The sequence below is a fragment of the Canis lupus genome, chromosome 24 (genome assembly GCF_048164855.1).
Source record: "Canis lupus baileyi chromosome 24, mCanLup2.hap1, whole genome shotgun sequence".
Lineage (NCBI taxonomy): Eukaryota > Metazoa > Chordata > Mammalia > Carnivora > Canidae > Canis > Canis lupus.
The window spans coordinates 53157732-53183841 of NC_132861.1; the positions used below are offsets into that span (position 1 = coordinate 53157732).

The following is a 26110-nucleotide window of genomic DNA, read 5'->3' on the forward strand; positions in this document are numbered from 1 at the left end:
CGGCTCCTCCTGGGACCAGCTGGGCCAGGTGCGGCTCTGCCAAGGTCGCCGCCGAATGTGCCCGGAGCCCGAGGGCTGGTAGGAAGAGTTTAGGATTTCCGCTTAACCCTCTAAGCCGCTGCGACCGGAGAAGAGCCCCTGTAGGGCCGGAGCCTCATCACCCAGAGCTGGCCCCCATTGGAGGGGCCCCAGGAGGAGCCAGGAGGAAGCCCCAGCTGGGGGCCCGAGCTGCTGGATGGGGGGGACCCGGGGGTTCCCTGCCCAGGGCGCGGCTGGGGGGGGCCCTGAGGAGCCGGAGGTGTGGCCGGCAGGGAGCAGAGTCCTGGGCAGCGCTGACCCGCTGTAAGCTCGGGGCTGTGGACTCTGAGGGCTCAGGTGAAGAGTTTGGGGGTCGCGGGGTCCTGCGGGGTCCCCGTCCAGGTGCTGACCCTGTGGAGAGGAGGAGGGGCCGGGCCGTAGTGTGATGTGCCTGATCTCTGACCTCAACCCCGCTGGCCAGTGACAGTGCTCACATGGACGCAGCCCCTGGCCTGACCGCCGCCACCCCCGGCCTCAGCCCACGGTCCCTGTCCAGATCGGGTGCCTTGGGCCCCACCGTTGGTCAACACGAGGAGCAGAGGGGTGACTGCGGGACCCAGGACTCCGCTTCCCCTGCAGGTGCAGAGCTGTGCACCTGCCGCCACCAGAATCGTGACTGGGTCGCAGGCACAGGTGAGCAGGGCAGGGAGGCCGCGGGGCGTCTGGGGTCCAACCAGGGGCTCTGGTGCCCGTGAGGCCCGGCCCACGTCCATGCTGCCTTCCGGGCGTCCCCTGAACCCCCTGCGGTGGGCGGCACGGTGCCCGTCCGGCCGGGGAATGGGGTGCACCGCGGGTGAGGACCAGCAGGATGCCTTCTGAGACGCGCCGTTCCTGCCCTGGCTGCTGGGCGGCCCCCGTCCTGCCTGTGGGGTACCCGGCCCCCCATGGGGGCCTCTGGGGGCCGGACAGGAAGCCCGCCACCTTGATGTCTGCCCTAGGCCCCTCATCCACCTCATCCGGTCCCCAGGCCTTGGAGGGTCAGAGGAGGGTTCAGAGCCTCGTGACGCAGCAGCAGAGGGGCGGGGGCCCACACCCTGGCCGTGTGTCTCGTCCGCTCCTCGTCCCCAGGCCGCCCTGTGTAGCGTGGCTTGCGTGGCATCTCCTCTCCCCGACCCCGTGGCCGGTCCTCACCCTGGCCCTCCGCACCCTCAGCCGCCCCTGCGGCCAGCTCCCCGTCCTTCACCCCTTCCCACCCCGCGGGCCCCCCAGCCCCCAGTGGCCGGGGCTCGTGGCTTCAGACACCGGGCATTGCCCCTGCAGCCGGCGTCCCCGGTCCTGTGCCCGAGCCCCGCCCCCGTCACGGCCGAGGTTGCTGCCCGGGTTACGGCCAGGCCAGGCCTTCAACGCAGGCAGCTCTGGTTTCTCCCACCGCTCAGCCCATAGCTGGGTGCTTGTCGCGGTGCCTGGGCCCTGGTGACCGGGATGAGGGACACTTCGAGGCTGCGGTGACAGCTGTCTGCACCTCGGCCTCACCACGGCCCCGGGGAAGCAGAGGAGCCCCCAGGAGGGGCCGGGGTGGGGACCTCAGGATGCAGGGGAGGGTCCAATTCGGGCCAGGGCCATGCGCCTCCCTCTGTGAGCATCCCCGGGGCCGCCTGCTCTCCATCCAGTGACCTGTCACCTGGCTTGGGGCTGGGGCGCTGCACGGGGTGTCCCACGGATGACCCCCCAGCCCCAGGGGCCCCGTGGGGGAGCGGCTCCCTACCCTGCATGGGCCGCAGCTTCGTGGAGGCCCCACTGCCTTCCCCCGGCCTGGGGCTTGGCCGTGTACTTTTGCTGGTCGGGGAGACGGGGCATGAGGTGTGCCGTGACCCTCCTCGCGGGGAGCCACAGCTGTGGCTGCTCGGGCGCAGAACAGACTCCAGCCCTGAGCGGGACGGCGGGCGAGCCACCAGCACGAGACGGGCGCTTGCTGGCAGCTTCTGCATCCTGGGGGCGTTTATCACGCGTCAGCAAGCGTCTGGGTGTCACATGCTCTCCTGGGCAGGGTCCCCCCATCGTGGAAGTGACCTACGTGCTGCCTCCCCATCATCCTTCCTGGAGGCCCCCGGGGGAGGACACGGGCCTCACCCCCCACCCAGTGGGTCGAGGGTCGTCCTAGGTGCAGACCCCGTGCCCCCGGAGCGGGAGCCAGGAGCTCCATGCGATGCTGCATGCACAGCAGCAACACGCTGCCTCCTGCCGGCCCCCTGGGGTTGCGAGTCCTGGCACCGGGGGACGGGGGGACCCCAGCCTGGCCTCACCCACAGCGGCCCCTCCCCGAGCCCCCGGCACACCCACCTTGCTTCTAAGGCACGTGTGGGGCGGTGGGCGGGTGGCAGGTGTGCTGAGGGCCTCCGCCCGGTGCCACCCCCCAAAGCTTGGGTTTTGCCCTTTTCTGTGGGACTCCGCACCCGTGGAGAGCTGCTGGTGTGCCCATCCCCCCCCCGGTCGATGACTTCAACGTCCATTCACCTGTTTCCTGAGGGAAATGGACCTGCCTGCAGTGAAGCTGACTCTTATTTCTGGGGCCCCCGGAGACCTCGTGGTGAAGGCAGATGCCTTGGGCTCAGGGCAGGACCCCGGGGTCCCAGGATCGAGTCCCGCATCGGGCTCCCCGCGGGGACCCTGCTTCTCCCTCTGCCTGTGTCTCTGTGTCTCTCATGAATAAATAAAATCTAAAAAAAAAAAAAAAATCTCGTATTTCTGTCTTGCATTACCGTGTCCTTTTTCTAAAGTTCTTTTTTCACGCGAGATGTAATAAAATAATGAAACTCCCCTAACATAAAGCCAGCTTTGGGGAAGGAGAAGCAAACAGTCTCGAATTTGATCCAGTGTTTCCCTCGTTCACCCTCCGAGGGGTCGACCGACCGGCGGCCTTCAGCTCACACGTGAATGTGCCATCGGGGTCTGGGGGTCCTGGAGGGTCCCCAGCCACCACCACCCCCGCCGGCAGAGGGGCCCCTGGCAGTAGGTGGGTGCCCTGCAGGTGAACCGGGAGACACCCGGCCAGGCCAGGTCTGGTTCTTCCTGAGCCGGAGCTCGAGCTGGGCGGCGGAGGGTGTGGCCTGGCACCGGAGCGCAGGTCAGCTCCCAGGACTAAAGTTCACACGGTGTGGGCGCCGCACCCACCCTCGTGAGCCCCAGCCGGCCGCCTGCGTCTGCCCAGCCCGCACCCCGCGCTCGCCCCAGGCCCACCAGCATGCCCGCCGCACCGGGGGGCAACCGCAGGTAAGGGGCCGGGGCCCGTGCTCGCTCAGCGCACCTCTTGGCTTCCCGGGCCGTCCTGACCTGGCAGAAACGAGCCGCTCGGCATCTCTTTAAAGGGAAGTCACCAGGGCGCCGGACGGCGCCGTTCATGGCCTTGGGGCCCAGGATCGGGACGCTTGGGGGCTCCCTGCCCAGTGGCCCGGCTCCCTCTGCTCCTGCTCGCGCGCACTTCTCTCCGAGAGATAAGATCTTAGAATAAAACTAAAGGAAGTCACCCGATTGGCAGTCCTGCCCCAAACTCAGCACGCTGGGGCTTCCTTTCAGACCCCGAGTGACCCCGGCTTGTCCCCCCAGGCCTCTCGGGGGACACAGGCTCAGGGCCAAGGGGATGACAGTTTGCTGCATGGGCTTCAGGCCCGGGTGGGCGGCTGCTGGGTGTCCAGGGCCCCGGCGTTGTCCCCTGGCTGTCATCCCGGGACCCCCGTTTGCTGTGGCTGCTCCCTGGCTTCGGTGGGGCTCCCAGCCGGGCCCCAATACTTCGGGGCCATGTACCCACGTGTGCACCTTGGGGTGCCCATGGGGGAGTCCGAGGGACTTAGGGTGAGCCCCCCCGCGGGGTCCTGGTGCCCGGCCCTGTGGCTCTGTGCCCAGAGTACACCCAGAGGGATGTGGGTGTTTGGACACTCGGTTTAGGGGAAGGAGGGTGTGTCTGGAAATGCTTTGCATTTTCCTTCTCTGCCTCATCCTCACATGTGCCCTCCCCGCGGGCCCCAGGCATGACCAGCCTGTTTGAAGATGTGACTCCCTCCCTTGGGTGAGGCCAGGGGTCCCCTGGGAGCCAGCGGGGGGGCAGTCAGGTGTCCCCCCTCTGGAAGCTGGGTGGTCACCCTTCGGCGAGGAAGAGGCATAAAGGCTTGGGGGGGGTCACTCCATTAGCTGGAGGCAGAGGAGGGGCCCAGGGAGTCCTAGGAGGCGGCCTGCCCATGGGGCAGCGGGACAGTGAGTTCCAGACCTACGGGGACGGCTGTCCTGCCACGGCTTGGAGCTACAGCCGCTCGGTGTGCCCCGGGCTCACTGGTCCAGGTCACAGCCCGTGGAGCCAGGGCTCCCTGGGTCGCTCAGTCCCACTCACCATCCCCGCAGCCTCAAAAGGCCCCGAACATCCAGAACCTTATGTTTATTTTCCTTGAATTGTGCAAATGTTTGGAGGCTCTTCCCGCTTAGCCGAGCGTGCTTGGCCCGTTGACAGGGAGACTGAGCCGTGGCCCTAGGACAGGGGGACAGTCCCAGGCTGGCGTGGCCGGGGGTGGGGGGCAGTCAGGGGAGCTGCTGGGGGCGAGGACAGGACCTTCCCCGCCAGGGGGGCTTGTGGTGTCGTCAGGCCCCTGGATGGTGATTGTTAAGGCACCGATATCCTTACCCCCGACTTGAACGGCATCCCCAGCAGGGCTCCCGTTGTCGCTGGGGAAGCAGCCCCGGGGGGTGAGTCTCGGTGGTTGGACTGGAAACCTGAATGTCCCAGCTTGGGGCCCTGAGGACGTCACTCGTCACTCGAGGGGCCTCCTGAAAACCTGTGTTTCTGGTTTGAGGCTTGGCTCTGTTTCTGGGAACGAATATCCCCTAGAGGGCGGGGCCCTGAGGACCCCACAAGGGACCCCGCAGTGAGTGTGAGCCCCTGGAAGGTGTGTGACCCGATGGCTGTGGCTGTGGGCCGAGGGCCAGTCCCGAGAGCCGTGGGGGCTCCGGGGGACCTGGGAAGCGTCTGTTGCCCAGCAGTGCTGGCCACGGGTGGGCTGGGCGGAGATCCCGTGGGCCAAGGGCCGGGGGCCAAGCGGGAGCCAGCCGGGGGTTGATGGCTGGCTGCCAGGGTGCTGCCCCCGTGTGTGGCCAGTGGGCTGGGTGTCGGGGGTGCCGGCAACCCGTCCTGGAGCTTCTGGGAGGGCGGTTGCAAGTGCTCTGCTCGCCTTTGCCCAGCCGCGCGGTCACCCGCCTGCTGGAGCCACCCAGGACCCTGCCGTCTGGGACCGCGCCTGGTGGCCGTGCCGCGGGGGCCTGAGGCGGGGCTGCGGCGGGCGTGGGCAAGGGGGCGGGCTGTGGGGCCTGCTGACTGCCCTGATGCTTCCCCCCCGGAGGCCGCCTCCACCCCCTCAGACCCTGACAGGATCCCGCCGCCCCTCTGGAGGCCCCAGGTCTGTGCTGGGGTCAAGGACCCATCCCTGGGCCCCTCCGGCAGTGGGTCTCTGGGGCCGGGTCCCACGGGGCCAAGGAGGGGGCCCCTGCACCCGCCCCTGGGGATGCGGACGGCGTGTGGGCCTCGGGCCCGAGGCGGGGGGTCAGCGAAGGGGGGACTGGGCTGCCAATGAGGGGGGCATGTGCTGGCCACGGGGGGAGGCTGTGTCCCAGAGGGAGTGCCCTCCCGGAGGCCTGGGGCTCGGGGTTTGGGGAGCTGCTCAGCTCGCGGGAGGCTCAGGCCAAGGTGGGCCGGGTGGACCCACTGTTTGTCTGGGTGGCCGGGCCGTGGCCACAGGTGTGGCGTCCTTCTTGGAGGGAAAGGGACAGGGTGTGGAACGCCCGGGAGTCAAGCCATCGCCCGGGGCTCACCTGGCACCGCGACCCGCCTCGGGGCAGAGTACGCCCGTCCTGACTCAGGCAACCAGCAGGACGAGGTTCAGAGATGGACTCGTACACACGCCTCGGGGGGACCGGGGAGGGGGGGCATTCGCCATCAGGAGTTTAAAGTCCCTGCTGAGAGGGGTGACGGGTCCCTCCTGCGTCCGAGGCTGCCGTTCACTCCCGACACGTCGGAGTGCGGTGCTGGCTCCTGGGCGGAGCATCGGCCTTCGGCTCAGGGCGTGACATCAGGACCTGGGCTGAGATCAGGGGTCCCTGCCTAGCCGAGTAGCCACCGGGGCACTGCCCTGCTCCCCCCGCCCCACGCCCGGGGGACAGAGTCCCCAGCACTGGGAGCTGTCCCTGGCCTTGGGGAGACCTCGGGCAGCGCTGCGCCCGGCCCCACCTGGATCCCGCTCCCTGGGGCTCGGGAGGCCAGCCCCTCACTGTGCGTCCTGGGCCGCTGAGCCCGGGGCCCTGCTTTCCCGAGGCTGGGCCTCTGGCTGTCGGGGGGAGACCTGAGGGATGACCAGTCCCCTCGTTGTCCCCCGTACCCTCGGCTTGCCCTTGTGCCCTGCAGTGCACCTGGGGCCTGGTGAGGCCCAGGCAAGGTTGACATGCATGGATGACCAGGGGCGGGGGGGTGCGGGGAGGGGGTATCGGACAACTCTGAATCCCTTGCGTGAGCTCCGGTTGGGGCCCTGGATGCACCGAGGAGAGTGGGTTCCCAGCAGGCCCCTGGCCGGGTCCAGAGGGCGGGTGGACACACAGCTCCGCAGCCCTCGACCACTGAGCCTACACATGTGTGAGGCGGGCTGGCTCCTTCCTGGTGGTTCTGCTCTGCCCAGGCCGCGGGACCGTGGAGCGGGATTGGGGTGGGTGGCAGGGGGCTGGGTGCAGCCCAGGGCCTTCTGGGGCTTCTGCCTGCCTGACTTGTCAGCTCCTGAGGTTAGGCTCAGTGTTGTTTTTCTAGATTTTGGCTGAAATTGTCTGGCCACCAAACGACCGTCAGACATTTGGTTTTGTGTCCTTCTAGAATGCCACTGAGGCGGATGTCCGTCTGTAGGGGCTGCTCAGGTGGAGCTGCAGGGCTGTGTGTGCGCGATGCGGTAAAAACCCATTTCCACAAAGACCCTCGTGAGTCTCCCTCCCTCATTAGCAGAGAAGCTCCGCAGAGCCAGAAGCTCCCGGAGCTGAGGATGGACGAGTGATCCACGATCCCAGAGGTCTTAGGGCTCCTACCCAGGTGCCCGGGGGTTCTCCCCGAGGACCTGGGGCGCTCACCTGGGGCTCATGGACCTTGAACTCCCCCTGGGGCCCAGCAGGACTGGACCAGCCCCGCCGGGCAGGTGGCGTCGGCTCTCAGGCCCCCGCTGGCAGGGCTGCTGGTGTCACTCGCGGGGACTCTGCGGCCCCTCTGGCGAGGCCTGGGCGGGAGCCTGCTGGCTCCCCCGCCACTGCCGGCCACCAGCCTCGCAGACGTTCCTGAGGCAGGCAGCAGGCCCGCCACCCGGACACTGGGCCCGGAGCACCCCCATCCCCCAGTGACTGCAGATGCGGGATGTTTGAGACTCTTTAAAATCTGTCCACTGAGCAACCCAGGCCCCCCCGTGATGGAAAGGCTGCTCTGGAGGGACCCTTGTGCTGGCACGGCGAGCACCCCGGGAGGGCAGGAAGGAAGCCCGTCCGCCCAGGCCCCTCAGAAGCAATGTCGTCAGCCCGGACCCCCTCTCCAGCTGTGTTTATTTATTCCCACAGTTATTGGCTTCCAATTTCCATGGCAGCTGAGCTCTTTAAGAATTTTTTTTTTATTTTTTATCGTTCTAAACAGTTTTATTGACATGTAATTCATGTACCAAACAACCCAGTCATTTAGAATTGCGTGTCCCTTGGCCTCTGCTAAGAACGCCTGTCTGTGAGCAGCTCCCGGGTGTGAGGCACATGCAGGCCAAAGCGGCGTCCCGCACCCCCCCAATCTGGCCGCCTGGCGAGCACGCTGCCCACCTGCAGTGGCTCCTGGCCGCGGCCCTGAGGCTTGGCCACCTGGCGCGCTGGCGCCTCTGCAGCCTGGGACACCGCAGACCCTGGGGCTGTTTGGACCAGAGGATCTTTTGGCAAAGGAGGAGCCTCTCTTGATAGAAACCAACCGATTCCTCCGGGGACTGTTTGTTCTGCTTGTGCAGCTGTGAAGGACCGAGACGAACGCCCCGGGCCAGGGGCGACTGTAAATGTTAGAGGTGAAATTTCAAACAGATGGTCGGTGTGTGCTGGACTTTTATTAAGGTCCCCGGCAAGGCGCCAGCAAACACGCCGTGTTGTGCAGAAGGGAGTCTCACGGCACGACGCCGTCTGAGGAAGAGCACGGGCCTACAGGCTGGCCTGGTTAATGTTTCACAGGGTCCTTATCCAACAGGCATTCAAATGGTTCTATAAGGGCTATAAGGGCCCAGGAGTTAAAATAATCATATGTGGGGCCATAAAACTACTGTGGCTTCACAGGCACCAGGTCCAAAGGGGCAGCAACCCGTCTTGCCTGGAAGGGTCTCAAGGCCTCAGGAGAAGCAGCTCCAAGGGCCGCCTGGGGCTCAGTCTGATGGGGGTCGGCCTGCGCCTCAGGTCACCACCTCAGCGCCCTGGGATCGAGTCCTGCATCGGCCTTCCTGTTCCACGGACAGTCTGCTTCTCCCTCTGCCTCTGCCCCCTGCGTGCGCGCGCGCGCGCACACACACACACACACTCTTTCTCTTTCTCTCAAATAAATAGAAAAATCTTTAAAAGAAATGGTTTGACTGGTTCAAGAACCCTGTGACCCGTGACCACAGTGTGGCCTTCCAGAGGGTATCCCTTTGGGGTTTGGGAGATCTTGTTGCTTCTCACTGGACGCAGATGACCGGGCCCTCTGGGAACCCGGCACCTCCAGCTGGGAGCCCGATGCTGTGCTGGCTGGTGGTCTCCTGCCTTCGTGGAGAAGGGGCAGGATAGGAACACCCTGGGGGGCTCAGTGGTGGAGCGTCTGCCTCGGGCTCCGGGCGTGACCCCGGGGTCCTGGGATCAAGTCCCGCATCGGGCTCCCCGCAGGGAGCCTGCTTCTCCCTCTGCCTGGGTCTCTGCCTCTCTCTGTGTCTCCCATGGATAAATAAATACAATCTTTTTTTAAAAAGGGGCAGACTGCCGAGAAATGGCTTAGCGTTGCTGTCATGTATGCAGTGTGGATGGAGCAGATGAGGCATGATGGGCCGTTGCAGCTCCCCACCTCCCGTTCCTCAGAGCAGCCCGCCGTGCAGGACGGGGGACGACGGGTGGCGGGGGGGTGGGCAGGGGTTCCTGCAGGAAGCCGCAGCCCTGGGCTTGTAGCTGAGAGGCAGTTCGACGTAGCAGTGAGAGCTCACGAGGGACCCTGGGACTCTGCCCTCATGTGAGCAGCGTCCTGCTCTGTCACCTGACTGGGCCCCAAAGCCACTGCCTTCCCGAGAAGTGAGCACCTCAGGCCCCAGACTGTGGTCTCTAAAGACCATTCCCGCAGTAGGACCCAGGGCTGCTGGGAGGTGCGGCCAGCTCCAGGCCCGGGCCAGGAGGTCCCCCCGATGGCCGGGATGTGCCAGGGGCACCAGAGGCCAGGAATGAAATACAGTGATAAAAAAAAAAAAAAAAAAAAAAGAATTTTCCTGGCCCCTACTGTATGATTTACTTCCATTTGAACTTTAAAACTGACTTGCTAGTTAAACATTCTCTTCTGGGAATTGTGTTAAACTTCCAGAGGCTTTGTATTATATTTATTTATTTTTTAACGTAGGCTCCACACCCAGTGTGAGTCTTGAGCTCACAACCCTGAGATCAAGAGTCACATATGCTTTACCAACTGAGTCAGCCAGGCACCCCATTTTTTAAATTAAACTTCAAGAGCAAGTGGGTTTTTTTTTTTTGGATTATATTTATTTATTTATTTTAAAAGATTTTATGTATTTATCCCTGAGAGACACAGAGAGAGAGAGAGACAGGCAGAGGGAGAAGCAGCTCCATGCAGGGAGCCTGATGCAGGACTTGATCCCAGGACCCCGGGGTCACGCCCAGAGCCCGAGGCAGACGCCCAAGCACTGAGCCACCCAGGGGCCCCAAGCGTTGCCTTTTAAACTAAGGGTGTGGGTTTGAGCACGCTGGGCCTTCTAATCCAAGTCACTTGGGCTGCTGAGGTAGCGGGGCCACCGGGCAAGGACAGGAGCCAACCAGCAGGGCAGCAGGCTGCCACCATCCCAGGAGGCTTTCAGGAGGAGGTGAGCAGATGGGGCTCCAGACAAGGTGGGACAGATGGCCCAGACCAGGCAGAAGAGAGCCCCGTCCAGCAGGGGAAGGGGCTTGGGGGGCACATTGGGACCTGATGCCTTAGACACCCCATTGGAGGTTGGGGGCTGGCTCAGGCCTCAGGTGTGAATTTGGGGTGGCTTGTACAGCAGTAGGATTTATAGAGGAGACCGCAGGCACTTTCCCCTCTCCCAGGCCCCTCCTGAACTCCCAGGTGGCCCCAGTGGGGCAGGGGCCCCTTGTCATGGTGTTTTCTAGGGTGCCCTGCCCTAACATGGGCACCTGGCTGGTGGAGGGAAGGGGCAGGGGATGCTGGAATGGTGGCCCTGCTGCTGCTGCTCCATGTCAGGGGATGGCAGGGCGGGGTCCCCCCGGTGCCACAGGGTACTCCGTGTCCCAGCCCTGTCTGTTCCCTGATCTGGTCATAGTATCCTCCTTGGGCGATGGGGATTGGGGGGACGAATGCCTGCACCCCACCCAAGCAGGCCCTCTAAAGGTCCCCTTGTGGGGTACCTCCCCTGAGGTGCCCCTGGGGGTGCGAGCTTGGGGGCCTCTCTCCGGGGACCCGGCCTGAGACCCATCAGCTGATGCAGGCCCTTCCTGGGTCTCAGGTCCCCGCCCAGGGCCCCCACGGGTGAGTGCGGGTCTATACTCAGTACGGACTGACATGCAATGACAGATGGGGTGGGGGGAGGCGCCGGCCCCTCCCGTGCCCCTGGTGGGGTGCTGAGGGCTCCCTCTGCCCCACAGGTGCCTCCAGGCCCTTCTCCTGGCCCTGATCTTGCTCCTGCTGGCCAGCATCCTGTACATGAACACCGGGCTGTTCACACCGTGAGTGCTACCCCGGGTGCCCCCTGGTTTGGGCACGGCACCCCCGTGGCCCCTTCTGGGTGGCAGCCAGCCCTGGCTGGCTGTCCTGACAGTTCATCCTCCCTGTAGGAGGAGGGCTGGGCCCTTCCTTCTGGGGATCCCATAGCCTTCTGGAGGCTTCCTGTGGCTTCCTTCTGGGAGGGCTCCGGGGGTGGAGGTGGGCCCCGGGCTGGCGTGTCTCGGGCAGAGCTGCTGTGTGCAGAGGGTGAGCAGGTGCCAGGAGGCAGGTCTGGGGTCCATGGCAGGTCTGGGAAGGTCCGGAGCCCTGCTCCCTGCCTGCCGGTGGTTCATCTTATGTGAGGTTCATCCTATGTGAGGCCCAGGGTCCACGGATGGCCCCCTAGGCCCTGTGCTTTGGCTCGGCCGCCAGGAGGTCTTGTGGCTCCAGGGTTCTTCCCCCCGCCCCTCCACCTCTCGGGTTGGATCTCCCAGGGTACCACAGGTCCCTGGGTCCCTCTGCTGGTCCCCCTTCTTGCCCAGGCTGGCACAGGTCTCTGGATCCTTACTGGACTGGCACTGGGGCATGAAGGGGGCCTGCTGCTCAGGCAGGAGTCATAGCAAGGTGGGTGCCATCCTGGGGTCACGAGAGTGGGCACCAGCGTCCCCACTGGCCCTGGTGTCAGGTTGGCCAGTACAGGCTTGAAGGTCAGGCCAGAAGCGCTGGATGTGCTGTCCAGGCCACAGGACCAGAGCCGTGCTGGGCACCCTGGGGACCAGACAGGAGGTTGGGGGCCAGAGGGGCTACAGGGACCCAGGGGCCCAACCTGTGGCATGAGGGGGGATGGATGCTGCAGCCACTCAGGGAGCCACCAGGTCTGTGCCAGTGGGACCTGGGGGGCCACATGGCTCGGGGCCTCCTGGTGGATGGAAGCACAACGATGGCCTGAGGCTGGGGTGCGGAGTTTGGGAGTCACTGGTAGAAAAAGTGTGGATTAGAGGATCTCAGATTAGGGAAGGGGTGGTGACGGAAGGTGGCTTGTGGTCCCCATGGCTGGGTCGTCCACGGACCCTCCCTGGTTGACCGTGGCCATGCTGTCCTCCCCTCCCAGCTTGCTTGGGGGCCGGGCCGAGGGGCCGCCCATCATCAACGTCATGTTCCTCAAGACACACAAGACGGCCAGCAGCACGGTGCTCAACATCCTCTTCCGCTTCGCGGAGACGCACAACCTGTCGGTGGCGCTGCCCGCAGGCAAGAGCTTCCACCTGGGGTACCCCTGGCTCTTCCTGGCGCGCTACGTGGAGGGCTGGGAGGGCTCGAAGCCCGGCCTGCAGCTGCGTTTTAACATCATGTGCAACCACCTGAGGTTCAACCTGCCCGAGGTGCGGGGAACTGCGGGGCCGTGGGGCTGGGAAAGGGGGGGAGCGGAGGAGGGGGCCCTTTGTGCCTCTGAGGAGTGACCGTAGGGGGGTGGTCGTGGTCTAGACACTGTCGTGCAGACCCTGCCAGAGCCTCCCGTGGGCACAGGGGGAGCTGCACACCCTGCTCCCTCCCCCGACAGCTGCCCCAATTTGCTCCTGGAAGTGCAGGGGGCACCCTGGTGGCCTGCGCTCTCTCTATCTGCGTCCCTGGACGCCTGCTTCCCCAACTGCCCCCCCACCTCTTCCTCCTCAGGACCTTTGCACATGGTCCCCCTTGAGGGCACACCCCTCACAGCTCCTCCTCTGGGTCACTGGGGTCTCAGGGTAGAGGTCACTTCCCGGGGAAGGTGTCCCTGACTTGCCACCCCAAGGCTGGGTGGGGAGAAGGCAGGTGGGGCTCACTTCAAGTGTTTTGGGACCTTCTGGACACTGGCGGCCACGTGGGGAGAGGAGAGCAGCTCCCGCCTGGGCGCCCGAGGGACCCGCCAGCCACCAGCCCTTCCCATCGTGTCTCCAAACAGGTGCAGAAAATCATGCCCAACGACACGTTCTACTTCTCCATCCTCAGAAACCCCGTGTTCCAGCTGGAGTCCTCCTTCATCTACTACAGGGGCTACGTCCCCGCGTTCAGGAAAGTGCGGACCCTGGACGCCTTCCTGGCCTCGCCGCGGACCTACTACAACCAGAAAGGGGGCCTGCACAACGCCCACGCCAGGAACAACATGTGGTTCGACCTGGGCTTCGATAACAACGCGCCGGCAGAGGAGGGCTACGTGCGCGCACGCCTGGCCGACGTGGAGAAGCGCTTCCAGCTGGTGCTCATCGCCGAGCACTTTGACGAGTCCATGGTGCTGCTGCGGCACCTGCTGCACTGGCAGCTGGACGACGTGGTGGCCTTCCGCCTCAACTCGCGCAGCCAGCTCAGTGTGACCCGCCTGACGCCCGAGGCCCAGGAGCGCGCCAAGCGCTGGTGCGCCCTGGACTGGCGCCTGTACCAGCACTTCAACCGCACATTCTGGGCACGCGTGCAGGCCGAGCTGGGGCCCCGGCGCCTGCGCTCCGAAGTGGCCCGGCTGCGGGCGCGGCGGCAGGAGCTCATGACGCAGTGCCTGCAGGACGGCGTGGCCAAGAACAAGACGCAGATCACCGACCCCCGGCTGCACCCCTACCAGTCGGGTGACGCCAGCATCCTGGGCTACAACCTCCGGCCGGACCTGGACAACCAGACGCAGCAGGTGTGTCGCAGGATGGTCATGCCTGAGCTCCAGTACATGGCCCACCTGTACGCCCTGCAGTTCCCCAACAAGCCCCTCAAGAAGATCCCCTTCCCCCAGTAGAGGGACAGCGCCAGGGACAGGCCCCCGTCCCGGCATCGCTCCCGTCGTCGCCGAGACACCGGCTCGCGGTGGGGGGCTGCCGGGGCAGTGGCTGGCCAGGCGGAGACCCCCATGGAGGCACCCACCCGTGATCCACCTCCTTGGAGGCGCCTCTGCCGTGGGAGCCTGGTCCAGGGTGGTGGGCACGCCCAGCCTGTGGGGATGACCTGGTGCGTCAGGTGGGGTGGTCTCAGCAGGTGGGAAAGGGAGTGGTACTTAATCACATGTTGATGGAAGAACATACACGGGCTCCTTGGCCATCAGAGGGACCCCACCCAGGGAATCCAGAGGGCTTGGACAGCAGGGTCGGGGGGCCTCCGAGGAGTCCACGGCAGCTCCCGGGGTCTGCGGGCCGTGGGCCGTGGCGCTGGTCGCAGATGCCGGGCAGTCCCCGCCCGCGGGCAGCGCCTCGAAGCTGGCAGGAGGCCGTAGGGATCCGGAACGTCCAGCTTCCCATCTCTGGCTGTCGGCGGCTTCTTTGCGACTGAAGATTGGGTTTCGGTTGAGAAATGTGAAAACCGCTTCTGGTCAGAGCCCAGCTCCCTGTTGGGATGGCCCCCCGGGATGACCGGCGCAGGAGGAAACGTCTGACCTGCGGGACCTTCGCCCGTGGCTCACACCCGCCGTCGTCCCGGAGACACACTGGAGGCCGTCCCTGTTTGTCAATGGTGGGGAGGGACTGGGGGGCTCCTGCCCAGCGGGACGCGGTCCCAGCTGCCTGGCAGCCCACGGGTGAGAGCCGGCAGGGGTGCCCACGGGGGCTGTAGATCCTGGGTCCCGAGAGATGCTGGGTGCCTGCAGTGCCCAAGAAACAGAGGCTCAGCCCGGCCCATCTGCTGGGCGCCCGGGGTCCCTTTCCTCCCACGGGAGGGTCCTTGGCCCTGAAGACCCCAGGAGCCCGGCCAGGGACCTGGGGAGGGGCTCTGTGTGGGGCCCTGGCCGCACCCCTCAGGGCCAGCCCAGTGGTCAGAACAGGCAGCAGCTCCCAGGTTCATGGAGGGAGATGTAGGAGGAATGAGTTTTCAGTGCGATTAGAGGACACACTGCTGAGATGTTGCGAGTAAGAGGACACTGGACACCGAACACCACTTCCCCAGCCCCGCACAGGGACGGGGAGCCACGGAACCCTAGGATCGCTCGTCCACGACCCCGAGGGTCAGCACAGCAGGGAAACCGGAGGCCGCCACGTCCCTGAAAGGCAGTGAGGCTTTACGGGGAAGAAACCACAGAGAGACCCCAGTCACACTCAGCGCCTGGAGCATTGGGCGGGCTCCACGGGTTCCGGGAAAGGGGCGCCCACGTGCCCGCTGCCACCAGCCGCCAGCCCAGGGCACACACTGCCCCCTCCCCGCGGCACAGACGTGGCTCGGCTCCCAGCTGCATGTGGGGCAGGAACTCGGAGGTGCGGTTGGAATCGAGGGTATTTGCTTTTGCCTCTGGTTGGCAGGAATGTAAACTGGTTTTGTCTCCGCAGAAGGAAATTCGGGATACTGTTACACTGTAAAGGGCACACGGTTGGAGGGAGGCGTGTCGGCAAACAGCCGGGAAAACCATGCAAACACCCGAGTCTCTGCGCCTAGGGAAGCCCCGGGGCACGGATTCCGGCACGGACTCCCTTCAGCAGCCGGACGGAGGGACACCCAGGCCTTGGCAACGACAGGTGGCCGCGGGGGGCAGGGGCCCCTGCCACGGAGGAAGCCCAGGAGGCGGACCTTCTGATTTGTCAAGAGAAGCTGGAAATACAGGTTTTCCTGTGAAATCTCCACATTTAAAACGGCTGGTGTCTCATGCAAACATTTATCAGGGTGGTGGTGGGGGCGCGAGGGGGTGAGCAGGTGGAGGGGATAGAGCTCCAAGCTTCCAGCTTTGGGCCGGCTGAGGGCTCCGCGTAGAGGGGCGCAGCTGTGTTGTCTGCGGACACACGGTGGGGTGGCCGCGTGCTCCTGTCCCCTCAGCACAGACGATACAGCCTCAAACTAATAGAATATCGTTTGTCACAAGCAAAAAAACCAAAACAGAGCGCCCAGCTCTCTCGCGTGTCTGTAGAGGAGAGGGGATGGGGGCCTAGGAGGAGCCGTTCGCTCCCCTCCATGAGTGGACAGGAAAGATCATTACGAGCATACTTAAATTTTTTTTGAGTATTTTTGGGAGCGTCTATGAATAAAAGCTTTTCAAACGGTGAAGTGTTTGTCGTTCAAGCATTCCTCGGTGTTAACAACGTAAAACAAGCAAAGCCAAACCCCAAGTCCCCGAGCAGAGGGAATGAGGCCGGTGTGTGGGCCGCCTCCTCCCGCGGTCCCGGAGGGCCCCCCTGCACGGGCCGTGCGGCAGCTTGGGGGCGCAGCGGGAGGCCCGAACGCTGGGCACAGAGGAAGGGAGACGGTTTGGGTGAGGCCCTGGGAAGTGGGGGGTCGTGTCTGATGTGGAGACGCTGGGGTCCAGATCGAACGACCAAGAGACGTGGTCGGCGTGCAGAGGTGAAAGCCCAGGGGCAGGACGCGGGCGTGGGAAGAGCTGTCCCAGCCCGAGGTGGGAGGGGGCGAGGGAGAGCCCAGTCGCCAAGTGACTTTGGGAGCCAGGGGGCCATCTGTGGTTAGGAGAGGGTCATTTAGCACCGGCTACCGGAACCCGGGTCCTGAGCCCCTCCAGATGGACACTGGGGGTTGTGTGCCAGGGGAGGAGCACCCACATGTGTTGCGGGGAGAGAAAGCCAGTTTCCTAAGGAGTTTCTACGGGTTCAGGTGGACTCGCAGGTCCTGGGGGGTCAGGCTACGGTTGCCCGCTGCCCTTGGCAAGGTGTCCCCATGGAGGCCGCCGAACCCCCAGAGGAGGGTCACTGTGCCCTCCTCCAGGGCCTCAGTGGGCTGCCCGGAGTGAGGACATGCACTGTCTCACATCCTCGTCTCCCCCTTCCCGTCCACAGCACAGCCTGGGCTTGCATCTGGGCACGGGTGGCCCAGGGTACTGACCTGGGGGTCTCCTTGCTCCTCTCCCCAGGTCTCCCGAGGACCTGAGCAGGTGGGTGGGTAGGCGGTCTCCAAAGGAAGCTTGGGTTGTAGGCAGTAAGGGGATCGAGGGGAATACCTTGTCCCAACTCCCGAGCCAGGGTGGATGGCTTCCTTTTATGTAGGGTCAGGAGGACTATTCGGGAAGGGGAGCCTTGTCATTGTCTGTAGAGGCGTAAAGTCACGCGTGTGCCTTAAGGAAACCTGCCGAAACGTAGTCGTCGTGTGTGATGTCTGTGCAGCTCGTGTCCTCCCAGGGCAGGGGTCTTAGTGTTATATGAGGTCAGGGCGACTGTGCGGTCGCCCGTGCCCCGTGGTCCATCTGCACAGTGAGTCGGGGGTGCGGCTCCCACAGTTCGGATGGTCGGGCCCCCAGAGCTCTTCCTCCGGGCCGAGGTTATTGCGGGGGGTAGGGGGGCCAGTTTCAGTGTCCATCCCAGGATGCGGCACCTGCCGGGTCTTTCCCCGAGTTAAGAGACCAGCCGGAAAGAAGAGCTTCAGGAAGAATGTGGGAGGGAGGTCAGCGGGTGCACGCGGGTGGGCAGTCCAGGTCAGGTGCTGGGGTCTGTCCCGTGGTCCTGCTGTCAGAGGGCAGGTCAAGGGGGTACAGGTGGGGCGCAGGGAGCCTGAGCAGGACGGCCCTCCAGAGAGCCCTTTCACCCACACCTGGGCTGCTGAGGGCCCCCCTGACGCCCCCGGGCGGCGGTCACCTGGACACGGTCACTGGTGAAAGGGCCCAGCTGGTGGGAGTCCTGACCAGGCCACGGGTGGGAGTCCTGACCAGGCCATGGGTGCTAGGGTGGGGGCTGTCCCCTCCAAGTCTGAGCCGGCCACCTCACATGGACACGGGGCTGAAGCCCAGTGAGAGCCCAAGGGGCCTGCGTTCTGGGTGTCCGAGCCGTGCTGGGAGGGTCACGAGTGCTCACTTGGGTTTCCAGGGGCAGGTCTCTGGAGGAGGCTTGGAGGCAACAGAGATCCAGGGGTCAGCTGTCAGCTGCGGCCCTTGGCACCCGCGGTCCCAGCCCAGCCTTGTTGGAGGTGAGCCCCTAGTTCCAGGCACCGCAGGGCAGAGAGGGCTTCCCCCCCTCCCGCCGTGCCCATCTGCACCGCCCTCTCTGGGGGCCACACAGCTGGCAGGACGCAGCCCTGGGACCCCGCCAGTCCAGGCTCCCGCCCCGCACAGCCAGCCCTTGTCCCTGCTGCGCTCACTGGGTTGGAGAAGCAGAAGCAACTGCAGCTGCCCCGCAGCCAGCTCCACGACCTTCCTGCGACACCCGGTGAGTCCCCTCCCTGCTCGCCTGCCCCCGGCCCCTCAAGGCTCCTCTGTCCCCCCAGGCTGCCCTTGGGCAAGGGCGGGGCACACTCGCGGGCTGAGGGCCGCCCGGCCATATGCTCCACACGGTGTCCCCGTGGGACAGTTTCCTGGTCAGAGCGGCAGGTGCCCTGCAGGGCCCCGGGGTAGCCGCGGAGAGCCGGTGACCTGGCTGGGGGGCTGCGGGTCAAAGTGGGGGCGGGCCAGCCTGCAGGAGTGTGGGGCCCGGCTCCCCCAGGCCAGTGGTTTGTAACTGAGTCCTGGCCCCCGGCACGGCCCAGGACATTCACCCAGACTGGAGACCCTTCCGGAAGTGACAGGGCCAGGAGGCCCCTCCGCCAAAAGGCCAAACACGTATGCAAAACCCTTTGCTGTTGATAGGCACGCATTTAAGTGACTTTAAGTGACCCGCAGCCGGCTGGGGTCCTGACCTGGGCGGCGGCGGAGACCTGCTGATAGGAGGGTGGGGGTCGGGGGACAGCTGTCTGGAGGGTGGGATGTTGGGCACAGCCATCCTACCCTGCTCACACCAAGCCTTGGAACCTACTGATGTGGCCAGACCTGGCCAGCTGCCCCTGAGGAAGAGAACTCTTCCTCCTAGGTTGAGGGGGTCGCCCTGGGACTTTGGGGCTCTGCAGAGACCCGGGCCCACATAGGATGGCCCGGGGTGCCCTGTCCTGCTCTGTGCAGGCGGCAGTGTGAGCAGCTGGTCTGTGCGGCCTCCATCTCTCCTGCTTGGCTCCCCAGGGGGGCTGGGGGGGGCCCTGGAGTCCAGGGGGTCTCAGGGCCTGTGGAGTAAGCCAAGTGGAGACAATGTCCCCTTATGTCTGTTCAGCCTGGAGGGACACGCGGCAGCTGCACCTGCTTTGCACTTGGGCACAGTTACCCTTTGGAGGCCGGGGGGTGGCCCAGGGCTTGCAGGACACAGGAGCGGCTCTCACGGCCCCAGAGGCTGCGGGGGGCAGAGCTGAGGTTGGCAGGGTGTCTGCTGGACTCAGTGTGCGCTGCCCACTGGGGGCCTTCAGGAGCAGGTGGCCTTGGAAACAGGTGGCCTGAGGTGCGGGCCTGTGGGGGGGACCTCGGGGGTGGAGGCTGAGCCAGCCAGTGTGGCCTCCCGTGGGTCCCAGCATGGCCACTGCTGTATAGGGGGGTTCATTCCGTCCCCAGCCGTCCCCTGTTCATCCCGCTGCCTCCTGCACGTGCACCGTCCGGTCCTGAGAGCCATGCTCCCGAGTGTGATGTGGGGTGTCTTGCCATCTGACTCGGTGCTAAGTCCCAGGTCCCTTCCAGTGGCAGTGGCCCTGGCTGCCCCGAGTCCCGCCCGGGAGCCCTCACCTTCTGCCGTCTGCAGTCCCCGACTGTGCGGGGCTCCCTCATCACGCGCCTTCACTCACGTCCCTCCGGGGCCAGGGCCAGCCCACAGCTGCTGTGCACATGGGAGGAAGGGCCCCAGCGGGGACTGCAGACCCCAGGTGCACACCCCTGCCCCGTGTGCCCCTTCGTGGGGTTCCCTGGGAGCACACTCCCAGCAGCAGCAAGGCAACCTCCCGACCTCTGAAGGACGGGAGCCCTGACAGGTGGTTAGGGGGAGCAGGAGCCCAGCCAGGGTTCAGGGTGCTGGGCTGTGGAAGAGAGGCCTGGACAGCGGCAAGGAGGGCCTTGTGGGGCCATGCTAACGTCCTGGTGGCTTCCAGCTGGGGCGACCCCCCCCCAATGCCTAGAGGGTTGGCTCCTCTCCCCCCCCAATGCCTAGAGGGTTGGCTCCTCTCTGCCTACCCCCAGGTTAGCCTGCACTGCGGGAACCCCCAGGCTCAGCCCGCCTCCCCCAGTCTGGCTTCCTGTCTCTGTGCCCAGCTGCGGGCTCGGCTGCAGGATTCAGCCCTGAGGGGCTCAGACACAGGGGGCTCAGACGTTGGGGGGTTTGGATGCTGGGGGGCTCAGAGGCTGGGGAGCTCACAGCTGGGGGGCTCAGACACAGAGGTGTCAGACACTGAGGGGTCTTGGCTGCAGCCTCCGCTGTGGGCTGCGTCTCCTCCTCCTATAGTGTGGGAGCAGCTCTTTCCCAGTGGAACCCCCAGCGCCCAGACTAGAGCTGGCCTGGCCCCCCTTCCCCAGGACGGGGCAGGACAGCAGGGTGGTGAAGTCCAAGGCCTCCTTGGGGTCACTCTCACTGCTCCTCTAGCCTGTGCTGCCTCTAGCTCCCTCGAGGCCCATGTGGGAGGCACCTGGGGCACCCCGTGGGTGGGGTTGTTCTGCTGGACCTCACCCTTCGCCCCCCACATCCCTGCTTTGCTCAGAAGCCCAAGGGGCAGGGTGGCCGGTCCCCTACCGCCGCGGATGTCCTGCTAGGACCTGGACTTCAGGCCCCTTCTCTGCAGGAGACCCACGGCTCCCCTCTCTTGGCTTCAGCAAGGCTCCTCCCCATCTCTCCTGGCCACTCCTGAGAACCCCACATTCCCGGATCTGGGAGGGGAGGGGAGGGGAGGGGTGGGGGGGGCGGGAGGGGAGGGGAGGGGTGGGGTGGGGGGGGCGGGAGGGCATCTCCCAGAAGCGCCTGTCGGACAGAGTGAGCCGGGCGCCCAGCGGGTCGGGTCTCCCTGCCCTTGCACCCTGTGGTCTGGGGGCTCTTTGGGGAAACCCGACCGGTGTGGGCCCCGACCGTCCACGTGGCCAGCCCCCTGCTGGGCGGGCGTCCCGGGCCCAGGGTGGAGGGTGCGCAGAGTCAGGGGCCCGGGCCGGGCTCTACTCCCAGGACGGGCGGAGAGGAGGCAGGGTGCCTGCGGGCCTCAGGGGCGCAGGGGGGGGGCCGGGCTTTGGGGGGCGGGCCCATGGAGGCTGGGGGGGTGCACCTGCAGGGCAGTCTCGGGTGGGCGTAGGCGGGCGGGGGCGCCCCCGCTGACCCCGGGGCTCGGGGCGCGCAGAGCATGGGGGCCCCGCGCGTCCCCGAGCGGACCGTGCTGTTCCGGCGCGAGAGGAGCGGCCTGACCTACCGGGTGCCCGCGCTGCTGCCCGTGCCCCCCGCGCCCGCCCTGCTGGCCTTCGCGGAGCAGCGGCTCAGCCCCGACGACGCCCACGCCCACCGCCTGGTGCAGCGGAGCGGGACGCTGGTCGGGGGCTCCGTGCGGGTGAGCCGGGGGCGCACGGGGGGGGGCGGGGCGGGGCCGGGGCGGGGCGGGGCCGACCAAGGGCGGGGCGTGGGCGGGGCCGGGGGCGGGGCGGGCGCACGGGGGCGGGGCCTGGACGGGGCACCGCCGCGCGCAGGTAAACTGAGGCCGCGCGCCCTGCCGCCCCCCCCCGTGTCCGCGCAGTGGGGCGCCGCGCGCGTGCTGGCGACGGCGGCCCTGGAGGAGCACCGCTCCATGAACCCCTGCCCGGTGCACGACGCCCGCACCGCCACCGTCTTCCTCTTCTTCATCGCGGTGCGGGGCCGCACGCCCGAGGCCGCGCAGATCGCCGCGGGCAGGAACGCCGCTCGCCTCTGCTGCGTGACCAGCCGGGACGCGGGGCGCAGCTGGGGCGCCGCCAGGGACCTCACGGAGGAGGCGGTGGGCGGCGCCGAGCAGGGTAGGTGGGGGTGTGAGGGGCGGGGGGGGGCAGGGGTGCGGGGCTGAGGGGGGGTGTGAGGTGCGCTGGGGGGGGACGAGGAAGGGCGGGGCCGAGCAGGGGAGGGGCGTGTGAGGTGCAGGGAGGGGCGGGGAGGGGCGGGGCCGAGCAGGTAGGTGGGGGTATGAGGTGTAGGGAGCGGGGGGCGGGGCGGGGCGGGGCTGAGCAGGGTAAGTGGGGGAGTGAGGGGCACGGAGGCGGGGGCTGGGGCTGAGAGGGGGGGTGAGGTGCGCGAGGGGGGCGCGGCGGGGCCGAGCAGGGTAGGTGGGGCTGTGAGGTGGGGGGCGGGGGGCGGGCCCGAGCAGGGGTGGGGCGTGTGAGGTGCAGGGGGCGGGGAGGGCACCACACGTCCTGCCTCCTGGGCCCCAAGCCCCAGGGCCCCCCACTGCGTTTCTGCGCGGGACCGCGGGGCCTGTAACGGGGTGACCGTGGGTGACCCCCTGGGCCGGGGCGGACCAGGCCATCTCGCGAGCCTGAGCGCCGAGGTCCCTCGCTCTCAGCACCCAAACCCCGCGGCCAGGTCCCTCCTTCACACTGTCCCTCTGCCTGCGAACCGCAGCGGGGGTGCAGGACTGGACACACGGCCTGGCCCTAAAGCTTTCCCTGCTCTCCTGCTGCGCCCTCCCCTCGGGCCTGACCACCCAGGGCGCTCTGAGGGGTCACTGGCCCTGTAGGTAGGATCTGAGCCCAAGGGTGTGGTGGGCTCTGAGGCCTGGACAGGACACAGCGACCGCCTACTCCTCTGGGGCTCAGGCCCCACCACGGTGCTCATACACCCTCTGCCTTCTGCCGCCCTTCTGTCGGGACTGAGCCTGTGTGTCCCCGCTCAGGTACTGGCTGTCTGCTCCCAGCTGAGAACCTGGTCGAGTGGCCTTCCCGGGCTCCCTGCTCCTGCTAATGGTGGAGAGAGGCTTGTCCAGCCCTGGGGGGTGCAGACTGGGCAGCAGAGTGGATGAGGGGGCCCGGTCAGTAGTGGCTTCCTCAGGAGCTGTCCCCTAATCCGAGGCCCTGGCTCTGGATCCTCCCCAACCCCCAGGGTGACCGTACGTGGCTGCGGCCGCAGCTGTCCCCTTGCTGGGATAACCAGCCGCCCCTCTGCCTGCAGACTGGGCCACGTTCGCTGTGGGCCCGGGCCACGGCATCCAGCTGCCCTCGGGCCGCCTGCTGGTGCCAGCCTACACGTACCGCGTGGACCGGCGGGAGTGCTTCGGCAGGATCTGCAGGACCAGCCCCCACGCCTTCACCTTCTATAGCGACGACCACGGTCGCACCTGGCACCGCGGAGGCCTCGTGCCCAACCTCCGCTCGGGCGAGTGCCAGCTGGCCGTGGTGGATGGCGGGCAGGCCGGCAGCATCCTCTACTGCAACGCCCGGAGCCCCCTGGGCAGCCGCGTGCAGGCGCTCAGTGCAGACGGGGGCACCTCCTTCCTGCCCGGGGAGCTTGTGCCCGCCCTGGCTGAGACCGCCCGGGGCTGCCAGGGCAGCGTCCTGGGCTTTCCTGCCCCTCTCTCCAGCGGGCCAAGGGGTGAGGGACGGTCAGCGGGTGCCAGAAACCACCCCCAGGCCCCACGCCTCTGTCCCGGAGTCCAGCAGCCGTCAAAGGAGGGCACCACAGACCCCCAAGGGGACCTGGGGCTCAGCAGGATGGAGGGGTGCAGGGACGGCCCTGAGGAGCCTGGCCCAGGGCCTGGGCTCAGGAACCCCAGGAAGGCCCAGACCCCGAAGCTCCCAGGGCCCCCAGCCACCCTGTCTCAGAGCCCCACCTGGCTGTTGTATTCCCACCCGGCGGGGCGCAGGGCTCGGCTCCACATGGGAATCCGCCTGAGCCGCTCCCCCCTGGACCCCCACAGCTGGACGGAGCCCTGGGTGATCTACGAGGGCCCCAGTGGCTACTCTGACCTGGCGTCCGTCGGGCGCACCCCCAAGGGAGCCCTGACCTTTGCTTGTCTGTATGAGAGTGGGGCCAGGGTCTCCTACGAGGAGATCTCCTTCTGCATGTTCTCCCTCGCTGAGGTCCTGCAGAACGTGCGCGGGGGCCCCGAGCCGCGCCCCCCCGGGGACAAGCCCCTGGAGCGCTGCCAGCCTTCCTGACAGGCGCTCGGGCCATACCCGCGGTGGGCACCTGACGGTGCGCTCCACAGCGCGGAAGGAGAGCGGGCAGACGTGTAGGAGAAGACAGATCCCTAGTTGTAGTAGAAGATTGTAGACACACGTCTCGGAACCTGACGGGGCAGACGGACAGTCAGTGAGGACACGGACTTGGCCACTTGACTAACAGACTTGACTTAACAGACACGCGTGCGCCCAGCAACTGCAGAAGGAACCGCATGTTCACACGCACACAGGAGTAGAAATTGATGCTACGTGGGATCACGCAACCGAGTCTCTGCAAGACTTCAGAGGATTGAAAATTACAGTGAAATAAAAACGAAAGGAAATTAAAAACCTTCCTTGTGTCTGAAGATTAAGAAACATGATTCCGAGTCACTCCTTGTTCAAAGAAGAAGCCGCATGGCTTCTGAAAATGAGAAAATGAAAATGAGAAAAGATTTTGAAATTATGCGAACGCTACACACGGTCTGGGAGATGAACATGGGGGGGGGGGCCCGCGGATGCCCCCACCTGAGGAAGGGGCAACAAACGAGTCCAGGGGAAGCAGAAGGAAGAGGAGAGTCAGGAACAAAACCAGACGGGGCAGGAAAAATAATGCAGTGGAAGGAACAAATAGGGCCAGAATCCGGTTTTTAAAAAACTAATAAAACTGATAAACCCCTGATGAGGCTGATGATTTAGAGAGAGAGAGAGAGAGAGCGCACAGAACCAGGATCAGGAGTGAGAGCGGGCCCGCCGGGCTCCTGTAGATGTTCAAAGATCTCAAGGTGTTCGGAGCTGTTTTATGCAAATAAACTTGAAAATGTAGACTAAATGCACAATTCCTGGAAAAATACAACTTATTAAAGAGGAGATAGGAAATCTGAAGAATCCTAGTAAAGAATCTGAATCCATAATTCAAAACCCACACACCAGGAGAACCCCAGGGGATGTGGCTTCCGTCGAGCATTTCGGGGTGATTCGCGCTGGTTTATCCGGTGCTTCCGCATCGCAGGAAGCTGCCCAGCCTGCCTCCCAAAGCGGCTGTGCCATCTGTGCACCTTCTTTGGTGAGTGTCTATTTCGAGCTTTTGCCTCTTTTTTTGTTTTATTGGTGAATTTTAAGAGTTGTTTGTATATTTTGGCAACCGAGCATATGGAAAGATGCTGCACAGCATATGTCATCGGGAAGGAGCCCACAAACAAGACCCCACGGGGTCGGGTCAGGACGCGGGCACCTGGACCGCCCGCAGCGCCATGGGCCCCGAGGGTGGATGAGAGCCGCTGGGACTCGCCCCTCAGGCTGGTGGGAGCACAGGACGGGGCACCAGCCGCGAGACAGCTCGGCCATTTCTTATAAAACTAAGCAACGTCGCAGCGTGGGATCCGGCACTGTGCTCCTCACGTCCACATGGGATCCCACGCGTGAGTGCTCACGGCGGCGTTGTTCACGGTTGCCAAAGCTTGCAGGGAAGCAGGGGGCCCTTGAGTACGTGGATGTGCATCCAGAGGAGGCATGGGGGAGCCGAGATGCGCGTCACTAAGTCAGGCCAGTGCGGGCGGTTACCACCGTGTGATGCCGGTGACGCGGAAGGGCAGGCCTGTGACGTGGGGGCAAGGCCGGTGGTCGCTGGAGGTGGTGGGAGCGAGGGATGAGCGGGTGGAGCCTTGGGGGTCCTACGGCAGGGAGGCTGCGCCGTGTGGCCCCGGCTGGCGGGGACATGGGGTACACAGCACCGAGAGTAAGGCCCAGCGTGTCACGGATTCCGGGCCACCGTCAGCTCAGCACTAACGGTCGCACGTCTAAGGGGCCCGTTGACCCGGGGAGGCTGGGGGAGCGGGGGGGCAGTGCTGGAGGCTGCGAACTACTGCTCCATTGCTCCGTGAGCCTAAACTGCTTTAAAGCACGTCTGGTCCCTTAAAGCAGCGCGGGCCTTAGAGTGAGCGGAGAGGGTGCGCGGCTAGGGCTGCAGACTGGGCGGGTGCTCGGGCCGCGGACTCGCGGAAATGTCATTGGATGTTGTCACCTTGAGGCAGTGGCTCTGGAGCCCTGCGCATGGGCCCCACAGGTGGGTGGGACCGTGGGACTGGGGTCTGAGGACACGGGACACCCCGGAGGCCACGGTGGAGCAGCCATTGACAGGCTCCAGCAGTGGGGGTCAACGTGGTGCTGGCTAGGCTGCCCCCAATCTGCACCCAATTCCCCAAGAACGCAGGAGCCTCACCCACGCACGGAGGGGCATCTGTCCAGACCTGCTACCCACCTGTCGGGGCCAAAACCCCGGGGCCCGGGCCACCAGCCTTGCCTTCCCAGTCGTA

The 26110-nt window shown here is 65.6% G+C and overlaps 2 protein-coding genes across 11 annotated transcripts; both read left to right on the forward strand.

The window, feature by feature from the left end:
* The first annotated feature begins 3146 nt into the window (after positions 1-3146).
* GAL3ST2 (galactose-3-O-sulfotransferase 2) lies at positions 3147-15964 on the forward strand. The gene is made up of 4 exons (XM_072797098.1): positions 3147-3288; positions 10927-11007; positions 12096-12366; positions 12927-15964. The coding sequence occupies exons 1-4, from the start codon at positions 3260-3262 to the stop codon at positions 13740-13742; spliced, it is 1197 nt and encodes a 398-aa protein (XP_072653199.1). The 5' UTR covers positions 3147-3259; the 3' UTR covers positions 13743-15964.
* Positions 15965-16020: 56 nt separating this feature from the next.
* NEU4 (neuraminidase 4) lies at positions 16021-24146 on the forward strand. 10 transcript variants are annotated; one of them, XM_072797091.1, is made up of 8 exons: positions 16056-16169; positions 16705-16799; positions 17725-17824; positions 17917-18063; positions 18380-18452; positions 21020-21223; positions 21407-21662; positions 22807-24146. In XM_072797091.1, the coding sequence occupies exons 6-8, from the start codon at positions 21023-21025 to the stop codon at positions 23790-23792; spliced, it is 1443 nt and encodes a 480-aa protein (XP_072653192.1). In that variant the 5' UTR covers positions 16056-16169; positions 16705-16799; positions 17725-17824; positions 17917-18063; positions 18380-18452; positions 21020-21022; the 3' UTR covers positions 23793-24146. The 10 variants fall into 10 exon arrangements, with proteins under 10 accessions (XP_072653188.1, XP_072653195.1, XP_072653192.1 ...); XM_072797089.1 differs by lacking the exon at positions 16705-16799 and having other exon boundaries at positions 16125-16258; XM_072797090.1 differs by lacking the exon at positions 16705-16799 and having other exon boundaries at positions 16139-16169.
* The last annotated feature ends 1964 nt before the right edge of the window (positions 24147-26110 follow it).